Source organism: Rhopalosiphum padi, chromosome 1 (assembly GCF_020882245.1).
Source record: "Rhopalosiphum padi isolate XX-2018 chromosome 1, ASM2088224v1, whole genome shotgun sequence".
Classification (NCBI taxonomy): Eukaryota; Metazoa; Arthropoda; class Insecta; order Hemiptera; family Aphididae; genus Rhopalosiphum; species Rhopalosiphum padi.
In genome coordinates, this window is record NC_083597.1 from 55942708 (window position 1) to 55967183 (window position 24476).

Below are 24476 nucleotides of genomic sequence, written 5' to 3' on the forward strand. Positions count from 1 at the left end.
ATCTAAAATATATGTACCTTTATACGTCCGCTAGCTACTTATACATAACTTGAAAAAGTTACTTTTGAAATGTAAACAAATTGACTAACGGCGCCAAATAGCCAAATAAAAGCTTGGAAGTGATCGATGTACGATTGACAGTGACGGTGGCGGTATGTAGATCGATACCTTTCGAAAAGTGTTGTGTACGTACTTACTACCTATACATCGTAATAGGTTATAATATGTAATATACTTAAAACGAATGTAAAATTACTTTACTGCTGTTCATGGATTTTAGGTCATCGAAGCATCAGTAGGCTGGTTTAATATATGTATAGCCGTAGATTATGTACCTGGTACACCTAATAATAACAATCGTCGTCTTTAACACCGTCGTGCGTCGTCGTCGTCACAGCGACGGCGGCGGCGGCAGGTAGTAAGTAGTAACCTCGTAGTTGAAACGAGTTCAGCCTTCTACCGCTCACCGACTGCACTGCCGCCGCACCACCCCCACCAAACAACCAACCCGGTAAGCGCGCGACGTTCGCCACGTTCAGTCGGAGACCGTACATCATGCCGTGTGTTCGTTACGTCAGTTGTTGTGTCGTCGTACGAATACCGCTCGAAAGTTTTACCGCCTCAACGCTATAACAATTTTACAGTGCTTACTAGACTATATTTTATATGCATTATTACTATACTTTTATTTATAAATATTATTTTCGCGGGTGTGGTGAAAATTGTGATCTAATAGGAATATCACCCGCCATAGAGACATTGTCTATCGTCGTTCCAGAAATCATGGTTTACCAGCATTGACGAGTGAGTATATTTAATACTGTATAATCTATATTCTATATAAATATCAAACTTGTAACTAGGAAGGATGTTATGCGTATATATAGTTGTTCTAAGATAGGTATGCTTTCAAAGGTTTTTTTTCCGAAACGAAGAATGGGGCAGCTAGCAAAGTTTGTACAGATAGAAAGCTGTGATTTTTGAGATACATTTTTCATTGTCGAGATTCGATTAACTCAGATCTATGAACCTACCCTGCAGACAATAATATCTCTATAATATAATATTGGTTAGTCAGATGGGTGAAACATCGATGTAATATGTAATTATACCTAATATAATGTCAATCCATCGAGGGTTCGCTAAACGTAACGTGATCCGCGTGGTGGTCATGCACTCTTTCCTGTATTGGAGTTTCTCTCAAAGTACTTCAATTACCACTTGTGTACCCGAAACTTATCGTTCAAGACGGTTCCATTTGCAACTCAAGCAGAAAATTGTTTTAAATGATCGGAATAATATATATGTAATAATAATATATCGGTTGATATTGGTGTACATAGTTTCAAATACCCCTGCTATAAAACTATATTATTTATAGATCGTTGATGGACGGTAATCAATAACTATTCGCAGACCCACAAAGGTTTGATATCATTATAATTACCTCTAATAATAATTTATAGCATTGTACTCGAAATGTCGTTATATCATCAATATATATCGTAATTATTACTGAAACAAACGAATCAATTTTTTAAATTGTTTTCTACGCAATTATGTATTTATATATACCTTAGTTATAACCAGTTGTCTCAAATAACGATTTTAGTGACTACAGATGTCTAATATGAATGAAATAATTAACATTTTGCGGTGCACAATATTTACACAAATTATTATCCTGGTTGAATTGATGCGTTTTTGTTAAACATCTATGTATAGTACAGTTAGGTAGGTACTATATTGAAATTTCCTATAAAGTTCTGGCAAAAAATCAATTAGATATTTTAGACCTTTATGTAAAGTATTGACGTATTGTATATTTAATAGTTTACCCTGCATCGATTTAGACTAAATATTATTTAGTAGTTGTATCTGATATATCTATGTTATCTATTAAACGATACGCCTACTAATTAATATAATGATTAAATTATAAACACAGGACTATTCATAAAGTTGGAGTTAAGTAAGTATTCGACTTCAGTTGTTTACTGAGCACAGTTCCTAAGCAGTTTTCTATTTAAGCAAAATTTTCTTTTAGTCTCAATGTCTTTTTATCAAGATTTAAGTACTTTGTGTGTGATGAAGTATTCAAAAGAAAATAGTACAGGACGTGCGTTTATTATATTTGGTTTTATAAATAAGTAATAGGTATAGTACTCCATTATACCATTAAATATTACTCGTATATTATGTTTTTCGCTAAAGTAAAATTATTGGAACATGTCAGACACAGCAGGATATCCCAAAAAATACATAGACATATACCTTCTTACGTGATTTTATGAAAAACCACCCTGACTAATGTGATACACCATTATTACCTCTACCGGCTATATAGAATACCTACAATGGGGGTACCTGTTCAGGATTTTGTTTCCAGGATTATAATAATAATTTTTAATACAGTTCATCCAGTGTTCAGTCACGTAAGTTCAAATATCACGTTTTGAAAATACTAACAATAATTTACGTCTACCAGAATCCTAGATTATAAGATATACGATTGATTTGTTGTCTGTTCAACTGTAAATTTTTGTAAAATGTAAAAACACCATGCCGTATTATTGAGCAAGTAAAAAAAAAAAAAATCAGATACAATTTATTATAGGATCATTTCAATTTGTTTTTATATTATGTTCTTGAAAAATTTAATAATATTATACATAATAATATCATTTATACCTATCATATTTTTTTCTAGTAGCACAGAAGTTCAAATTATGAAATATTTGTATTTTGTATATTTATACACATTCCTTGATTTTATAAAATATATGTAGTGATAGATTCATAGATTTATAAAACAAGCGTATTTACAGTTTTGATTAACAGCTAAAAACAACTACTCTTAATCAATACAATATATAAAAATACAAAAATCATTATATACCTACCTAGGTATAAATATCTGAAATCTTTTCGTCCCAGCTATTTATTCCTATGATTTGTGGTTGGTCGTGTTATAAGTATTATTGTTGACTGCGCATAGCAATAACTAATAGAGAATATTGTGTTTCTTTATAATAAATTAGTGTATAATATATTATTATCATTATCTTGGAAAATAAATTAGTATCGTTTGATCAAAGTCAGCCCGTTCATGTGTATGTCATTTCATTAGAAGACTATTCTTTGTTCGTTAATATCATTTAAATGACTGTAAAACGAACAGCTTTAAATTACCAGGTTTTAATTTAAAATCTTGTTTTATACTAATGTTCCTGTAGTAAATTGAATACATTCATTTTTTCATTTTAAATGGTTACTGTTGGATTTTAAAGTATCGGGGTGACGTACTGACGTATTATTGACCCCAAGTATCAAATGATTTCTCGATCATTTTTAGCATATGATTATATGATTTGTAATTTGTATAGAAGGTGACAGTCAAAATAGTAATAATAGCGTTCATAATTCACATTTTGTGATATCTGTACGAAGAAATGTTCTATACATTTTACTACGTGTTTTCATATAATGTTATGTCAGTACGTTATAGTGAAACCTTATGTAGTTACTCGTAAAATCAAGATATGAAAATATAGCTATCGTCGTATATGTATTCGTATGTGCTACTTGCATAATCCATTCCGTTTCTTGGTGTGCGGAGTGGCTGTATAGATCTCCAGGCGATGTTGAGGCCGCATTTTTTAATGTAGGTCGTCCTATCCTCGATTTCGCCAAACCGTCCGCCGGATTTGACAGTCTATGATTTATCAATGTTTATCAATTTCGAGTATTATTTACATTATAGATATTGAACACATATATTTAGAGGTAAAAATTTGCCATATACGAGTACATGTTTAGTGTTCACAATTACAAGTATCTATGGACTATAGATGACCAGTACATACCAACTAGGCACTGGTTAACCATTTACAATGAAAATGTAAACATGTATAAATTATGATTGGATAGCCTAACATTTTGAGTATTTAAAAAGTTTCAAAAACAATTTCTTTTTTCTAAATCATATTAACCAATAAAACTATTAGATATTTGGGATGGATAATTTTAATTTTTATATTTATAATTTTAATTTTATTGGGTACCTAATATTTTATAATCTCATATTGGGAACACATATTTAAATAAATAGATTATATTATTTATCATTTATTATGTCATGAATATAAATATATTATACGCAGTACGCACTGTTACATTGTTAATATATCGATAAATAATAAATAAATAAATTATTAGTTACTAAATTATAAATTACTATAGTTATATAACAAAATAGTTTAATCAGTTATCTACTATAAATAACAACAACCATGATATTTTTTGTAAAGGGTTTAATTCACATGGATTTTCTATACATAAATTATAAAATATTAGTAAGCTATTGATCAATTTATTTAGTTCGTATACAATATGTATATATAGGTAGACAGGTAGTGTATTAATAATTAATTTTACATTAATTTTAATACACCCTATTAATATTTATATCCTTAATTTGATGATTAAATTGCTTAAAATAATAGTGTTATAATTATGAGAAATAAGAAATGTAAATTAAAAATTAATTGTTATAGCTAGGGCCCGGATTTAAATGCACTTAAAACCATACAGATATGCTCTAAAAAATAGCCAAAAATGCCCTTAAAAAATGCATTTTACCACAAAAATGACCTTAAAAATGCACTTAAAAAATACAATTTACCACAAAAATGACCTTAAAAATGCCATATATATTTTTTTATACAAATTGTAATTTATAAATGACATAATAATTATTTTATTAAAAAAAAACTGAAAATTTGAAATATTGACTGATATGATGTTGAAACGCATGTTTTGGCTGTTTTAGGGGAAATATTATTCATTCTAAACATACCAAAATATACACTTAAGATTATGTTAAATTCTACGTTAAGCTATTTTACCTATAAAATGTTCAGCATTGCATTGAACAATAATATATTGTTTAATATTTTCAAACACCAACGATCTTCTGTTGTCCGAAAGAATATTTTTATATGTTGAAAAACTTCGTTCGACGTCCACTGATGTTATAGGAGCATATTTAAAATGACAAATGTCATCTGGTGACAAATGTCTATATATTATACAAATATGCATTAAAAACGAAAAAATGACCGAAAAAAGCTAAAATATGTTCTAAAAATGAAAAAATATTGAAATATGCAAAAAAAAGCAAAAAAATGCAAAATAAAAATTTCACCTTTGAAGTCTCTGTTACATGAATCAAATTATAAACTTGGAAAGCATTGTCTAGGATTAATCAAAAAATGATGCATTTTGCATTGGAATCCGGGCCCTAGTTATAGCTATGGCTCATAAATTATACCTACTGTAACTTTTTAGTCTTTATAACATGCATTTTTATAATACTTAGATACCAAAATAAGTAAATCATTTAACAAATAATATTATAAATTAATTATTTATTATTTGAAAAAATATTATCACTTCCAGGATGATTAAATAACCTACTTAGTGATTAAATGGTTTTCCTATTATGAAACAATTTTTATCTAATAGCATTTTATAGTTTAGTATTGTAAATAATAAGCCTTGGAAATTATTTTTTCTTTAGACACAAAGTTAAAATTAAATTATTGTGATAGTTTGTATGATTTAATAAATTAATCTTGTATGATACTAAATAATATTTCGGATAATATAATGCTATAAAATATATTATTTTATTTAAACAATTTTTAAGACACACATTTAAAGTATTGTACGTTTTTAGTACTTATTTGAATCCTCAGTTTTAATTTTTCATTTAGTCATTTGCTTGGATATTTGTCTTTGCAAATTTTTAGTTTGTGAATATTTAACACACCTGATTTTAATGGTAACGGACTCTTGCGTGACACTAACGTCCATCTAGCGAAACTAATAAGTAATGAGGCTATCCAGACTTCAGAGTACCTATATGGGCTACGGATGAGCAAATACAAAAACAAATAAATTAATAAAAAAAAAATCATTCAAAATACCGTCATCATGTCCGTTAATATTTTATTGTATCAGTAAAAATTAATGAAAAGGGAATGTTGTAAATATAATGTATTGCAAATAAACGACTTGAATGATGATTTCTATCTTCTTGTGAGTTGTGGAATTCATATATGTTTTAATTTAATATTATTTACTAGTACAAAAGTCTTAAACAATAAACATTAACTGATGTAGACTTTATAAAATAATGTTATATTAATATTGATATTATATTGTGTATATGATATTGAAAATTGAAACTATATTAAACTATATTATTTATGCACATTTTCCACGATATTATAGCATCGTTTATACTATAACGGCGTCTTCGGATTGTCATTCCGCATCATTATATAAAGACGTGTAAACATTGCTGAACACAATCTGTTCCGGTTCATTGTTCGTTTATTGTTTATGAAAATGTGATCATGCATTTTTATAACTGGTTTTTTTTTTAGAAACTTTTAAGTGAATTTATTCCATTTTTCGCACATAGACACAGTTCTAAAAACATAAGTAAATATAACACGTTATATTATTTTCAAAACATTACAAATAACGTTGTGAAATTCATTGTAGTATTCGCATTACCATCACTTATTTTTCTATTATTTTGGATTTGAATTTCTTATAAATAGTTTTTTTTTAATAAAAATTAATTCTAGGAAAATTGTAATTTATGAATCTTTATGAATTAAATTAAATTATCTTGTTTTGTTAAACTTTATTAAAAATATAATTTCTACATACTACATACCGGTTATTCTATTATTTCGTCAGTCTTAATCGCCAATTAATAAAACGATAACTATATGGTGGTGTATTAGTGTTTTTATGTATTTGCGTAAACGAGGTGAGTTACATATCCATTTATCATTATTTTACAACTGGTTTAGTTAACAAAAATCATGCATTTTAATGAAATTAAATTGAAATTTAATTCAGCACAAGCCAAATCTAGTGTAATTATGAAACCTGTTTTTCTTAGTTTCTTATATACACCTCTATATACATCGTTTCAAATAAAATCATTTTATTTTGAAACTAAAAATTGTCCACAAAATGATTGTTATTTGGTATCTAATTGTGACTGGAACATATTTTAACAAGGGCGACAAAAGAGTAAAGACACAATAACTGTCAAATCAAAAAAGTTTTTGCCGTGTCATTAAATAACTAGTTCATAATATTAAAAAGGGAGACAATTATTTGTTTCGACGCGCTTACATCTTAATCAGAATTTTGTTCAGATCAAGATAAGTTTATAAGTATAACAGTACTTAAAAACATAGTTTTAGTAATGTATTGTATTGTAGTATTTATGTTTACAGTACAGATATTATTGTATAGGTATTTATATAAAACAAATCATTTACAGTATTTCTATAATAGCCGAAAATTATTGTTTAAAATATATTTCCCACTAAAAATATCCATAAAACCTAAAATATTTAAATATATAAAAAAATAGGTACAACACTAGTGGTATTGGTCGTTTAATTTCCATAACCAAGACGTGTCTCGCGTTTTCAAGCATGCACCATCATCAGTAGTCTCTAACAGTCCATATATTCCCATTCACTGTCTTTAAAAAAGAACTCCAGTCCCGATAACACCAGCATAAGAATCGTGTTTTTAAAATAAATAACAATAACTCCATAAAAATAAGCGGGCGTACGCGATGTCTTTGTGTATTGTCTTTAGTAGGAAAAACATAGGTATTGCATAGGGTATTGAATATTGACATTATTTATTCAGAACACGACCTTAACGAAATACGTTTGTACTCGTACGTCGCGTATAAGTACAGCAGTTTATTTTTGTAGTGTTCAAATGCATAATTTTCTTATTTATTATCTATATAACCCACTACCATACTTCCATCTATAAAAACGATATAGAAAATTATGTATTAATTTACATTGGCTTACATTATGGAATTAGCGTTCAAAGCTAGAATTCCGCTATGTGTAATGACACTAGCACAAATACATATATAGGTACATTGGTATTTTACAATAGACTGCAAAGAGTATGTTGTAATTATTTAGTTATTGTATTCACATAAATTCCTTGGTAGAAAATAGCCATGATCTATATGCGTTTCACAAAGATGATGTGAATCATTATTGCTCAATACTCGTTAATAACAAACCGTGATGTTGTTATAATTATACCTTATACAATCGTTTATGTTCACAGGAAATCAAGAAATAACGACAAAAATGCCGCCTTCTAGAGATTCGATGGCGTACACCAAAGGCCTACTTAATGGACCGGGACAAAATAATTGTTTTCTGAATAGCGCTGTACAGGTAAGAATTTACTAAAAAAAATGTATTTAAATATTATTTTAATAATATAAATGTATAATGTATTATACTATGTATCTAGGATTATTTCTAAAAATGTATTCGATTAACAAATTAGAGTATTACCATTTACTCTGAATTATACCATTTTGTTTTAGTCAAATCTCATTGATAACTTATAAAATAATTTTCAACTGGGTTTTTTTAATGAATTGTTTGTCAAATATTATAAATTATTTACTAAATAGTTTCTTAAGAGTGATTAGAATTTAAAAATTATATATGTAAAATGTAGACCTCGAAGACCTGCCAAGAACACTCAATATTAATTCTTTGCTATTATTTTATTCGACAAATTACAACGTCTAGCTATAAATTGCTAGTATATATTTATATATAGTTCACGCTATATTATGGCTAAAACATATGTGTTTTTATCGTCTATGTCATTCGTGCAAAACGCTAAAGTTATTATTATTGCATCTATAATTTGTTCGGTCGCCAGATGTTCACTTGCCAATAACTACGATTACATACGCATACACTTGCGCAATGCGCATATCAAACAACAAATAGCTTAATATACCATAAATGTTTTTAGGAAACAGGAAAGTATATATAATATATTTAAAATTAGTGTTTTTTTTACTAACCACAAAGTAGATATTCAGTAGAAATAGTAAAACTAACTACTAAACCTGTGAATAGAAGGATGTTCTCATGTGGTCATTATACAAATACAATACGGTTGCCGGAAGTAGAATAACGTATCTCATATATACCTATATATACTTATATGAAATATATTCCGGTTAGTCTGCTCTGGGATTGAGAAAAAAAAGTTGAATGAAACAGACTCATTTCACTTTGATAACGAAAACGCTGTTGGCCGCGTATAATAATTATAAACTGATAGCCGCTGAAATAGTTGCACAGATGTGCCCACATGAAATTAGGTGTTGTATTAATAACGCCTGAGATAAACCAGTTGATGCTAAAATAGGTTTACTGTTAAAGAAAATTATTTGTAGAATACTCTATAGCTATAGTAAATTATTAACTGAGTATCACATTTTCGTTTTATATATTAAGTTTTTGCAGCTCGTATTTCATTAGATTAATTACTTATTGAATTGATAACAACTATTAAGTATCAATTTTTAAATTTAAAATATAGAATTCTATTTATAGAATTATGCTATTATTTCAAAAACTTTTCAAATAATTTTAACTGTTAAGTATCAATACGTATTATATTTTCAATGTAATGCATGAAACATGAACATACATTGGGATTAGTTATGTGAAAATAAATTAATAAGCAATTCTTGATGATTAAAATTATTATAAAAATATTACATCATTATAAAAAAATAAGCCAGATATAATTTAATGTACTAAGTTCACTAGTAAAGTGTTATAATTATTATTGATATTTAGGGATGATGACAGTGGGTGTTGATTGATTGCTGTAAAATCTTAATAGAGACCAATATAGACCATTCTACTCTACATATTTTTGTTGTAAGAAGGACAATTTAATACACATTAGTAACAGTAGTACCACATCATAATATCATATAATATTTACAATATATTATATAACTATAATAAGCGATATTAATTTATATACTGCATTACATGGGAATGATACAGCCACACAGGCGTCTTATCCTTAAAAAATAACGTGAAAATTATATACATATAACCATTGCAGTCGTGCCTTTATAGTAAATATTCAAAAATATAGTGTTTGAGATATGACAAACAACTGGGTTAGGTATAATATATTATAAATGCTATTATATTTTTTCAGTATTTTTAGTTTTATTTTTACATAACTACAATAAGTCATATAATTATCGTCATGTTTAAAAGGAAAAAACTATAAAAAATATAATTCACTGAGGATCAAGAACCCAGCTAATATACACACCATTCCATTTACGTGTATGGTGTATTTGCGGGTATAAATGATAAATCTATAAAGTATAAATAATCACAATTCGCTTGTATAATTTTTGTAAAATAAAAGAATTAAAATTAATTATGTTTCGATCCTCTCTTGGAATTTTGATAACCTGTCTAATTAAACTAACTAATCTAGATAATATTTTTACTCCCCAGGGCAAATTATATAAAAAAAAAAGTTTAGATCACTTGAAACTTGTGTTTAATATGTAAATTATATTATATTATAAAACATAATACGTATCTTATTTCTTATATGTATACCTATACTATATATTATTATACGAAGTAGCAGAGTAAAAAAAATATATTCATAATAATAACACAAACCAGCAACTTCACAAGGAGCTGAGGGCGTGGCATGAGGTAAATTTACAACTATCTATATAAACGTGTAGTCTGTAATACTATGTATTAAAATATTTTACGCACATTTCATACTGCGTACCTTAGTACCTATACTACACACACTTGATATAATAAATTCTGAGTTATTCATGTCTATACGTATACGTGTGCTGTTTTGCAAATTTAATGGTGGGCAAGTGTCCAGTGGAAGTAGGTACCTACATTTTTGATTGATGCATAGCGTTCTTATAATTCGTAAGTCATTGCCGTATCCAAATGGGCACGCCTGAATACAGTTCTAAGCGCGTGTATTGATGAGTTTTGGTCATTGAAAAAATATAGTAATAAAAAAAAAAAATTATAATTAGTTTTTGCAATTGATTATAAATGGTAGATGTCCAAGAGCAAAAAAAGTGTCAAAAATAATGAAAATTAAAATAAGGTATAGTATAGATACCATAATATAGGTAACGCATAAATATGCAAAATCATTCCTAATAGTTTTTATATTATTTAAAAATTAAGGTAGGATAAATTAAACTGAAACATATTGTAATTAATTACCAACCGATTTTGAGTCCGTAGGTACTGTGTTGTGATTTAAACTTTTTCATAAATATTGTTAATAACGTTAATAGTGTACAGGTGCATAATAATATTATGTGCATTGTGCAGCATTATGTTTATTAAAACAAACATTAAATACGAGTCGCATGACGTGTTAAAATAACATCTGTGTATGAATAAACATACTTATTGAAGTGTAATAATATAGGTACTGCTGTGTAAAATAAATTGCAATAATTGCGTATAATTTTGTTTTTGTACGTCATGTTTATGTTTAAATTTTGAGCTGTGATGAATACAATTAATACTTGAAATTCAAAAAATTGTTATTAGGTGCATTGCAATACTATACTTACACAATTAAAAATAAAGCATAGGCTATTAAATTATTTAAATATTTGTAAAACTTTTGTTTTTAATAATGCAAATTACTAATTAGTATGACTTGAAATTTGTACAAATGTATAGCAAGTAAATATAAATACAAGTAAATGGGTTTTTAATTTTTAAACATAATTAATATATTATACTTACTCCATTTTTTGTTGCTTTGAGTAATATAGGCATAGATGATAATATTATTAATGAATAATAATATATGTTTGTATTATTTAATTTTTAAATAAGTAGCTTAATGGATGTTTAAAACTTCAACTGAAATCATATATTGTTAATATTTTGTTGGCTTAAAAAATATTTTTTTGAAAAAAATATGGTTTAAATTATTTTATTCTGATAAATTCAATAATGCAATGGTCGTAACCTAGTTACCTAAAACTTTTTCTAAAAAAAATCATTGTGGTTGACACGGCATTGCACGATGAGTTATTTTTCGGGCGACGTGCAGGAAGTAGGAAACACGGTTCGGTGGTTCCGGCTCACTGGGGGACGGCGAGGTGTAATCCCTAGGGTGGAATGACGTGACAATTGGCCGTTTATTTTGCTAACGATTTTGTTTAAAAAAAATAAAATAAAATAATAACAACGACGATAAAACGCGACGAAGAGTGAAAATCATAAATAGATACATCTCCTAATAGACATATGTTACAGGTGAAGTGGTGGTTAGCAACTATTGAGTATTATAGCTCGCAGGTAATCCAAATTTCGACTTATGACTAATGTTCCGGCGTGTGCGCACGCTAACAATGATGTGCCAAGGAAACAGAAATTAATTTTCTCGTAGGAAAACGTAAGGGTTTCAAGGTGGAAATATAATATATACTATAATATATTATATAGTGCGTATTCGAAGGGCCCCGTGGGAATAGTTTACCAACCGAAACCGTATTCATCATGTATGAGAACCCACGCTCATTACTTTATTTTTACTCACCATATAGTTTATTAGCTATAATAATTAATAGTATGTTTTTATTCTATATTTTATGTGTTTATATACGTTGTCCATTTTTTTCATTCGATGTCAACCTATACACAATCAAGTGGTTTTCAATAGCATGGAGGGGTAGTTTTGTTTTATTACGTGTGACTATACATTATACTTACATCACTACATCAGTATGTTATATAACTTTGGTGCGTGCCGAAGTGTTTCGTCTTCAATATAAACAAATCTACGCCAGACGACCATTTTTAACATCTCCATAGGTTAGGCCAATATAATAACCATAAACATTTCGTAATTAATGAGCCATAGCAAATTATATCTTCAACGATTTTAAATAATGGTTATATTCACTTATTCAATTATCGTTTAAGACACTTATAGGCATATGTATATACTTAATATACAACTTTTTTTTTGACTCTTTTTAATTATAATTATATAAAGTGCTCCTCAAAATATTTAAAATGTATAATATAATTTGATATTTTCTAATAATAAATAATTCATAAAGAATTAAATCTTTTACAGTAAATTGTACGTAGTATACGATAAGTATTATTGAAGTGTTTGATATTTATTACCAAAACAATACGTATACACGTATACTACTATACTATACTTAATTAAAATGTAACTCACGGTTATGATGTGATTTTGTGTATAGATTATTATGATAATTCATTTGATTGTTTGTCTTACATTGTAATATTGTACATAAACAGTTATGAAATATTTCGTATAAATTTATTGCTATTATGTTTAACGCTTTAATTAATCACAAACTTTTTTAGAAACTTATTTTTTTCTTTATTAAAATAAATAAAAATAGGCAAAAATTAAAAAAAAATTAATTATTTTATGCATTTTTTTTTTGTATATACTTAATTTGCGTGACATTAAAACACCAATAACCATCACATGTTTATGTGTACATTCAATAAAATTAAACGCATACGACTATATTGTAGAATACTGAAATATAATACAAAATGTCAAAATATTTGTTATAACTTTTTAATATCTAATAATACGGATATAAAATTAACTTATAGTAATACTATATTATTATGGTCCAAAAAAAATATATAATAAATAATAAATATTATTTGTTATTGTAAACATAAATGATGTTTTATAAATTATAAGCCAGCAATTGTTTAAACTTAAAATCATATTACATATTTGTGGGATATATAGTTTAGTGCATGCTACTGGTTTTGGTATACTTTCTATAACCCGTTATGTGAGTTAAAACAGTGAATTATAGTGGGCTGTAGAATTATATTTGAATAGATGTAGGTTGTAATTTGCCCAAACTTAAGTAATATGTACAAACTCATACATGTTGGTAGATATCTAAAATTTAATTTAATTTCGATTACTTAAGTATAGTATATACTTATCAATTATACAAATGAAATAACCATTAATTTTTAAATAAAATCATGCTTAAACTTTTGCGAATTTATAAATATACATGTATATAGGTATATTATTATATAGCTGCTATATTGTAGTATTACCTATGTTATGTATAAATTAAGATAAATTATCGTTTCGATAAAATGATGAAAGTAATTTTTATTAATTTAAATATGATACATCTTATTAGTTATTTCTTATTTTATTTATTCAAAATTAATTGGGCGAGAACTAATTTTATATTTCTATGACATTTAAGTATTAAAATAAAATATATAATAATTAAAAAAAACAAACTCCCTTCAGTCACCTACACAAATTGGACAGAAAGTCTTAATAACCACAAGAAAGCAAAAGCATAAATACATAATTATACCAACTGCAATTTGCTTTTTTAAGTATGAGAAACATCTACAACAGGTGTATTATCTTATCTATTGTTCACAAGGTTCGCTCGCACATATATTAACCCGGGAAAAAGTGTCTTCACTAAAAGTCCCACCTGTATCCTTGGCTGTGTGTAAAGCAAGCTACCGATGCGTGACACCCTGCGTGTAACTCTTAATCGTTTCCTGTGTATTCATTAATACCGACATTTATTTTTTCTCTTTTTTTTCTTAAAACTCGCACATCCATATCGAATCACTGTACAATCTTTTTAGTGATATATCGAATTAAAAACGAGATTATCTTGTTTTTGTTATCCATTTCCAGTAAAATACAGTATTTTCTCTGTAAGGTTCGATCTGCACACGGCTGATATTATTTGCATCTTAAACTGGTTTTACCAACGCGCACGCCTTATGACGCAGGTCAAGCTAGTGTTCAGCTCGTGCCATGCTGAGGTCAAATAAACAACCCGGGCCTCGCCTATAATATATACAAACTATTCTTGGTGTAATTTCCAGTCTCCTAAACTGCAGCGATAGTTTTTCTTTTATTTATTTCATTTAAATATACAACCAAGTTCAAAAATATTTGTGAATTAAATTTTTTATGATTTATTTGATTGTTTACCATTTTATACATTTTCTTACTCACAGTTTTTTAATATAATTTGCACCATATTAAATGTATGATACATTTATTATAAGTCAGGACTTTATAAAACAACTTATCGCTATTCATAAAAAAGTTAAAATAAGTTGTGGATACGTATTTATTTTATAACACCATTATAAGTTATTAGTCTTACATCGTACTTGAAAGAATGTTATAGAATAGACTGTATAAGTTTATTAATAGCAGACAATCAAAATTGAATAGTGGTAGAATCGTTTTAAATAATAGTTGCTCAGAATTAAGACAGATGAGGTATAAAATTGTTTTGGAGTCGTGAACCTCAGCATCCGGATTTTAAATAGAGAGTGAGACAGACTTGAACACGTGATGGAATGATAGTGGTCATCGAGGTCGAATCCACAGCATTCGGATGTGTTTAGTACGTGTTCGTATTGAAATCGATCATAATTGTCTAATTCAACGCCTAGATCGCAAGTATCAGTTTCTATATGATTCTATATAAATATTTGGTCCTATAATATGACTAACATGCTCAGGAAAAAATCATTTGAGGTTTAATGATGCTCATAGTGTAAATGTATATTTAATTTTGCCTAATCTACCTTGAATTCCGTATGAGCTAAGAGCATTATTATAATATGTAATGCGTTTGCGATTGATTTCGATTAAAATAGGAGAGGGGCAGCGCTTAACCCAGATTAGAAAATGATTGTTGTTTTGTATTCATATGAATATTCGCGCTGGGTATGCTATAGGCCCTGCTCGTACAAGAGAAAGGCCGTAACTGGCGGTACAGTCGGCACAAGCTTGAAGAACAGTAAATATGTTACTGTCATATACGCAACCTTGGAAATTATACTCGACATATGAAATAGACAACCAAATGACTACTATAATAATTCAGTTTGAAGTTTGTACATATCATATTTATAACGAGTATGTGCGTTTTATAAACCCAAATTGCGTGTTAAGATACTAGATACGTATATGTATCAAGATGAATACCGGCTGGCGTCGTTAAATAACCACGCGATCAGTTGTTGAAATCGATTCTGGATATATTTTTTTTTGTTTTTTTCTTTCATTGCCTTTGCCTTATAAGTTGGAAACATATTTTATTATTACTTGTGGTTTCGCCCGTTATTTGAAATCGGAAACCCTAAGCGTGCCTTGAAGCCGATGCATTTAATGTAGGTATATGCTGTATATTATTGTACATGTATATAGCAGAGGGTCGAATGCTGTCCATATGTTACTCGTATATATTATATACATTATACATATACCTATATATATATATATAAGTACATATATGTGATGTGTGTGCGCGCGCATTATGCAGGTGTGTTCAACAAAAAGTATGAAGGAGGGTTCTTTGGAGTTATTATATTAGACCAGCGTGAAATGGTTTTCAGGCATCAACTACCTGTGTTTGCTAAAATAAATAAGGGTGGAACAAGACTGGGTAGGATTTGGGTGAGTTTTTCTTGTGTTTGGATAAAATACTATATTTCTTGCTAAACAATTATGTGATCGATATTTGATTATACCTACTTAAACAATAATACTGATTGTTATCAAAGACTACTTTCTTATAAATTTCAATTGTTATCTTATTTTGTTTGTATAATAAAAAATAAAAATAAATGTTTAATCTGTACTAAATAGGTATAGATATTCAAAAATTTAATTTACATAAACTATTAAAGCTACATATGGAGATGGACTGGCAGACTGTTAAACATTTCCATCGATTGAGTTTATAAATAAATTGAAAATAAAAATAAAAATATAAATATATATACTTTATACGATATATATATATTAACTTCATCTCGAAAACATTATATTGTAATCACCGGTTACGTTAATATAGAAACTATCCACATTTTTTGATAGTTAATGGTATACTCATATATTATATATAATATGTATAGTTCTTTTACGCTCCGTATAAATATGTGCGTGTTTAGAACCAAAGTCTCGTTGGCTATTATTTGTTCGGTCTCATAATTACTAAATAGTACGCTGTTTATATATTTCTTATTACATAAATATTATGAGACTAAGTCTTATATTTTTGTCGTACAAGAAACGCCACAATTTCGTTAACGGAGATTTAGAGTGGTGGAAATAACTACGCATTAATATAGTATTATTTCAGCCTCGATTGCGTGTGTTTAGCTACGATAGACGAACATATAATTAATTTTTGATAATATTAGCATAATTTTATGATTCGACGATTGCTGTAAAAAACTGTATCATTATAGATATAATATTAAAAACGAGGATGACGTTAGTGGTAATGGAATAGTATTATACACTTATATATATATATATATATAGAGAGAGAAAGAATCGTAATATTAGTAATATACAATTTATCATTTGTACGTATAATATGGTCTTCATCTACTGCCAAACGCTTGCTATATTCTACTCCCGTCGAGTAGAATAAAACATTTAATTTTTTTCCTGGGAGTGTTAACTGCGGACTATGGCGACTTTTCCCGGTATTCGTGGACAGACATACAATGAAACAGTGGCGTCTACACATAAAAACGTTCGAGGTGTGGTGACAATCGCGAATGTGTATGGATAATATTATAAAATTAGGTATAAACACTGTCGCGCCGGACGTCGCTTATCATCGTACGTATCGTATGTAGCGGCGTCAGGTCGTTTGGCGCCCGTGAAATGCTGACGCCGAGGAGTGGTTGCGGTATTGTCCGACGAATAGTTAGCCCTTTACTCTTTTCTTTTTTGTCGACAACCACGTAACTATTAAGTATTGAGTATCTATAAATGGGAAAAAAATAACTATAAAATATCGTCATGTTTATGATCATACATAATAAATAATAATAATAATAATTATAATATTCATCGTATACTCTACGATAACTAATCCCGTTTCGCTAGGGTGCCGACTGCCGAGGCTATTATTTGACACTAATGGTTTCCAATGCAGCCCGTTTTTGGCACTTTAATTCTCGTCGTTACTTGTTTAGGAACCAAAAATGTAATGATTCGTGACATATTTGGTTAGGTTGACGCCTAAGGGCTTAAACCTATAATATTATAATGTATTAAAGCAGTAAAAGGATGAAGTTGTTCGTTTCTATATTCAAATCATATTGATTTATTTTTAAATCTGTTTATTCGTTTTAATGCTTCGAATTATTCTATTGTTTTTAAATACAGATTCCATCTAAAATCAATCAAACACCAATCACGCGCGGGGCCCAAATGAGTTATGAATGTTATATTATTAAATGTAGATATTAATATATTAATTATAGAGCCCTATCATTATGTTGAAATAATTGTCTAAGTAAGTGCTCAAACAGTCTAAAACTTTTTCGGGATGTATTATCATCAAACCACTTGTTCCTGTTTCACTGTTAAATATTATAAACACGCGCGTGCGTAGTTCAACCTGTTGCAGCCGTTTACCCGCAACAGCGATCGCGTTGGTAATCCGATATCATAAAATCATCATCGACATCGGATAGAGTAAAATAGTAAATATACGCGTAGAATTATGTATTCGTATCGCGCGTATATTATTTTTATTAAGCGATTATGATTTAATAAAAAAAAGATCTTAATTGAGAAATGCCGCGGTCGCAGAGTGTATTATAGATATATAGGAATAGGATAAACTACAGCACGCGACCAGTTTCCTAGTAATAAGGATATATAATAAAATATGTATACAGTGTTTATAGCGTGTACCCGCCAATAGTGTACTGGCCTGTGCCCTGTAGCACGCTTCGCTCATTTTGGATTTATGAACGTCCATTACGAACGCGCTGACAACTAATACATGGCTAAGACGAGGTATATAATATTATTATACTACTCAATAGTAATACAAGAGAATTGTTATGATTACGAGATTAAGCGCACAATAACATTTCGACTCTGAGGCCATTAACGCGAATGACAGATCAGTCGTTCGACGTCGTGCGGCGGCGAACCGGACCACTTATTTATTATTATGTTCGTGATTTTTTGTTCTTTGTTTTCGCTCGGTAACAATATTATCGAAACGAGTTTAGGTACCAAACACCACTCCTCCACCGACGTCTCTTAGGACTTCTATATCTTGTCCGGCGTCATCGTATGTCCCTCGTCGGGGGTGGTTAAATTGAATATAATAAAATAATGTTTAATAATCTATTATATAAAGTTATATATGTATACGTCAACATATGAGAGTGGTCAACGCAAATTTATAATGTCAAAACTCAATTTAAAACGAAAGAAACAATCGTGTTTCCCATCACAGTTTTAACATATAATATACAACGCTTATGCCAGTATACAACACTTATAATTTATTATGTTTTTTAAATATACGAGTAAACACTCGGTACTGTATAATGTATTTGTATATGTTCACCTCGACATTTATACGACCGTATAGAGATTGGAAATGGACCGCGTTTCGCACTATGTTGTTTGGCACAAAACGCACATAACATGATAATAATATGGTAATTTATAAAAAGTGACGGTAATGAATATTGCTAGCAGGCATATACATGGAAATATTTACTCATAATCGTTGTGTCGCCATGAAGAAATTCAATAAAAACAAACGGCGTTTTTAGATTAATATTTTGGTTATAAAATTGATAAATCGTTGTGTTTATCCAAAGCACTAGTATACTACAGTATACTTAATAATATATTCACTTTTACTTCATGGATAGGTATTACTATACTTTTCGTAATATAACTATAGTTTTAAAATATTAAATTAACTGTATTATTCTTTATTTGGAATGTATTATGAATATTTTAATACTAGAAAAAATGTTTAATATAAAATATATTATGTGGGAAGATTTTAGAGATAGGATTTGTATAATAAATTTAATTAATTAGATAAATTCACTCTATTGCATTTTTTAATAGTTTTCTAAGTAGTTTATATTAAATACGTATACAAAATCAAAACATATCAACATACCAGCTATATTATTTTATTTGTCCTACAAACAAAATCTAATTTTTAATATTCTTATTTTATTCCAATATTTTCAATCACAATAACATACTTATACATTATTCAAAGTTTCACCAAAATTGATGATTGACACCAATAAAATCATAAATATAAAATTTAAAAAGATATATTTTTATGGGAGAAAAATGTTAATTTTAAAGTATATAATCATTGTTTGAAAAAAATAATTAAAAATGAAAACGACTAAAACTAGTATAATGAAAATTATTAGAAAGTTATAAAATACAAAAAGATTATGGTGTTATGCAAGGAAAGTCGCGTTGAAAGTCGGCAGCCGTTTGGCCAGGCAAAATTGATGGAATAAAGGATTTTGAATACAATTTTGATTGCGACCTAAATATACTATAATATACTAGGTAATTAGTTTTATATCGTATACCTACTAACTAGAATAATAATTGTCCTTTTAAAAGTCAAATTTTGAGGTCGATATATTATTATTGTGCATAATAATTATAACAAACCTTCGAATTAATTCTTTCACCAAGAACAATCTATTCTTTTGTTTACACAGTTTCACACATACGTTGGTATTACGAGTATGCCGGGGTATGCGACAATAATGATTAAATACAATCACTACATTATAATGTAGCATGATACAGACTCTCGTTGTTTATATTTTTATATAATATAGGTCCCTACGTCGTGTTTTACCCGTTGACCTTCTGTGGCGACGTTTACGTTTGTATAATATAAAGTCGAGTTTTGTCGAATCACAATATACAGTATATACATTATATATAGTAATAACTAATAACTCTATAGCAGGTATGATATACATTATTATTATATTATTATTTATATTTCAATATATGCATTTCGAGAGTGCGTGTATAACGAAAATTTCTTTTCATCGCGCACGCGGCGACTGTTCAAAACACGAGAACAACGCGTATATATATCATTCTATACAGTGTCTTTTGTTAGGAAATTAGTCTGAGGAGTAATTAAGGAGCTCCGAAGACACGTGCGGCAGTGGCACCGAACGCTGTTGACGTCCACCGTCGGCGTCTCTTCTCCTGCTCTCGATCTTCCGTCCGACGACTCTGAATTATCTATTCGCTTCAATCCTTTCGTATATCCACTATTATAACAAGAAACCGGTTTTCCTTTCGTAAACCGTGTACTTACGACGATGATGGTGGCAAGGCGCGCACCCGCGCGTGCAGTGCGTATACACGAACTCGCGCGCGCCACTCACGCTCTTCACGTCAGGATCGGGATAGAGATTAACAGTATACTTGGGTATTATAATTCACTCGATGGTATATTAACCGTTTTCCGTTGCGTCGGCTTATGTGTATTCAAATCCCCTTCGTCGTCATTAAGTTGGCGTTACTGCAGTAGTAGCGTATAGTCTCTGCATGTCCTCTGTGTACTTACTATAGTTACTGCTATAGTTTTTAATTATTACAATTTTCTTTACGCGATTGACGCGTTTGACAACGCACGTAAGTCTTCGTTTCGTTACGTTTTCTCGTATGCATATCAGAATGCGCACAATCTTTACGACGCAGCGCCCTTGAGGCTTGAACCTGATTTACTTTTTTAAGGGTACAAGGCGGGTGTACCTAACCTACGATGAATTGAAAGATCAAAGAAGTATTTTTCTCAATTTTTCCATTCTAAAACCAATGTTATTCTTAAAAAATTATGTATTTGGATTGTAGAATTATTGAGTACACATTGCAAAAACACAAAACGGTTATATTCTAAACTGATTAACTTCAGACATTTTAAACGTAGGGAAGAACGACTAAGTTTATAAGAAGATGCATAATTCTGTATAAAAAAATAAAGAGAATCAGATGGTCCATTTCAAGATATATATAAATAAATTATTGATGGCGTCAACTTTAAAGAATACGCATAGTCCATTTATTTCAGCACCACAAAATACATTAGCCCTTGGAAGGAGCATTGCATTTGTTTTTTTGACTATAAAAAAATTGATATTTTTAAGCTTCTACTCCGACGTACCCTCCTTAAACGGAAAATCTTCCTACGATTGAGTTTTTATACAATATTTATTTAGATTTGTTTTTTTTTTGGCGCTATTAATTGGATGACCGCTGTTACAGACCACAGAGACGTGTATATATAGTGATTGCGTAGGCGACAGTTATAGGTAGGTACGACGCGCGTAACGATATTATAATATCATATTATGTAGGATCTTTCCGGTCACCACGCACTACTGCGCCCGCCCTCGGAGATCAATATTTGTCGCTCGACACCCGGAGGGAGGCTGTGGAGTAAAATACACGATGACGAGTAGAGGCTGGAGGCCGTAGTGGTGGTCGTCAACTCGTACCTACGCGCCGGCGACCTGAGTCAATTGTACAGCGACGGAGGAGGACAGAGATTACGCGCCGGCGACTTTAACGACGACCGCGATGGAACCACGCGTGTAATCGCCGCGTGCTTCCGGCCGAGGGCAACGTCTGCGCTAGGTTATTATAATCTCACCATATAATAAAAGGCAATACCCGTGTATACTCACTCGAAAAGTCATTAACTATCTCGGTTACATACATATTACACATCACTGTATTCGTCAACGATTAAATATTAAATATAGTGCCAGTCGGAGGCGGTGCAAACTTTTATAACTTTCGGGATAAAATTGTTTTTATTATTATATAATATGTTCTAATCTTGCACGATCTAAGCTCAACAAATTATCAACTAGTATTTTATAAAATCCCTACCTTCATTAGTAAATACGTTGTGATGTATAAAGAATAATAATTTGTTAAAAAATAAACCCGCAGCCACAGTTGGCGTGGGAGTGAAATTTTTAAAGAGCTCTTTCACCTGTCTCTTACATTATAGACTTACTGAAATCGGAGTGAACCATTTTATCTTTGCACTAAATTATTGCTCATGCAGTTACCATTATTTCAGTAGTAAAAAATAAACACTATAAATTGGGTGTTATCGTTTCTTCGTGATAAAAAAATTTCACGAAATTAAATGTTCTGACTGAAGAAATGTGTCATTCGGATAATAAATTGTACCCCATACAACGAAAAACCGGTCTTATACGATTTTAAATATTAGTTGTGTAATATATTATGCATCATATTATATTTATATGTATAACGTATATGTAGTATGTACATATATATTTAACATTGTATACGGGTTTTAAAACGGTGTTTATGTTTGATGGATAGTTCCTGCTTATAGTGCTTTCCAAGTTATGTATTATTTTATTAATGATTAAGTGAACGTCACTTACAATATTATACCAATGATAAGGGATAAATTAATTATGTTTAAGAAATATATATAGCCTGACTTAATGTCAGCGTTATAATATATCGATTATTGTCTATTATTTTTATTTGTATTTATTGCATTTTGATAGATCGTCATCATTATAAAATGCGTATTATGTATATAATATAACCACATAGCACATGATACCTAAGCATTTTTACTGCTCTCGTTGACGCGTAATTGTCGCGAATAAAAATTTAAATAACGAGTGGAAAATATTTAACGATTTAAGTATTTTAAGTATATTACTGAACGCAATGCAACATCTAGAATTTATATTATTAGGTAATTAGGTATAGGTAGGTATTTATTGTTACTATACGCAATACGCATAATAACTATCTATCGTATAACTCAATTAAATCAATCATCTCTCGTGATTATTTTTTATCATATCTATACGTAATTTCATATTAAGTCTCCCAACCCATGGGTACTTATTTAGATACGCTACTGATGTATGGTTTATTGGTGATTGTTATATACTTGTTTAACTGATTAATAATAAGTACTTTATTATGTTTTTGTTTGATTATAATACCTGCTATTTATTGTGTCCGATTAATGTTTATATACACGATATTTTCACTGTATCTATAAACGATCGTGTTCGACACCCTCCCCCCTCACTCATTCCACCACAAAAAGAAATTGATCTAGAGACGCCTCTACGTCATCGCATCATTTGTTTTTCCTCTTTTTAACTTCATGTTGTTTTGTTGCAACGTCAACTACATTCTCATTTTACGCGATTTATAATTACGCAATCGAAAACTGTTTACACCGATACACCGTGTGTACAGTTAAATAACGTTAATAAACCTGAAATAATGATATTAAAATAAAAACAAACGAGTGGTTTAAACGAATTGATCAGTGCTTTTCGTAAATTTCGTACGCTGGAAAATGGAAATATTGCGCTTTAATGGGTATCTGTCGGCTGCCGTTAACACACGGAGTAATGGAACGACGTGAATTCGCGACGCGCGTACCAACCACCAATGTTTTCGATTTTAACCGAATCAATCGATTGACTAACCGTGTGTTCCTTATGTATATATAATATATATTATTATCCTGTGCGCACGACGAATACTTCCTGATTGGGTAAAGGTATTTAAACTCTTTATAGGCTATTGCGGTGCAGGTTTAGCGGAAT

The 24476-nt window shown here is 29.5% G+C and overlaps 1 protein-coding gene across 1 annotated transcript in view; it reads left to right on the top strand.

The window, feature by feature from the left end:
* Positions 1–522: 522 nt before the first annotated feature.
* Positions 523–24476, top strand: part of LOC132918323 (uncharacterized) — a 39356-nt gene continuing 15402 nt past the window's right edge. The window contains exons 1-2 of the mRNA XM_060979505.1: positions 523–804; positions 8197–8309. Of these exons, the coding sequence (XP_060835488.1) occupies positions 8220–8309 (90 nt within the window). The 5' untranslated portion in view covers positions 523–804; positions 8197–8219. The remainder of the gene's footprint in view (positions 805–8196; positions 8310–24476) is intronic.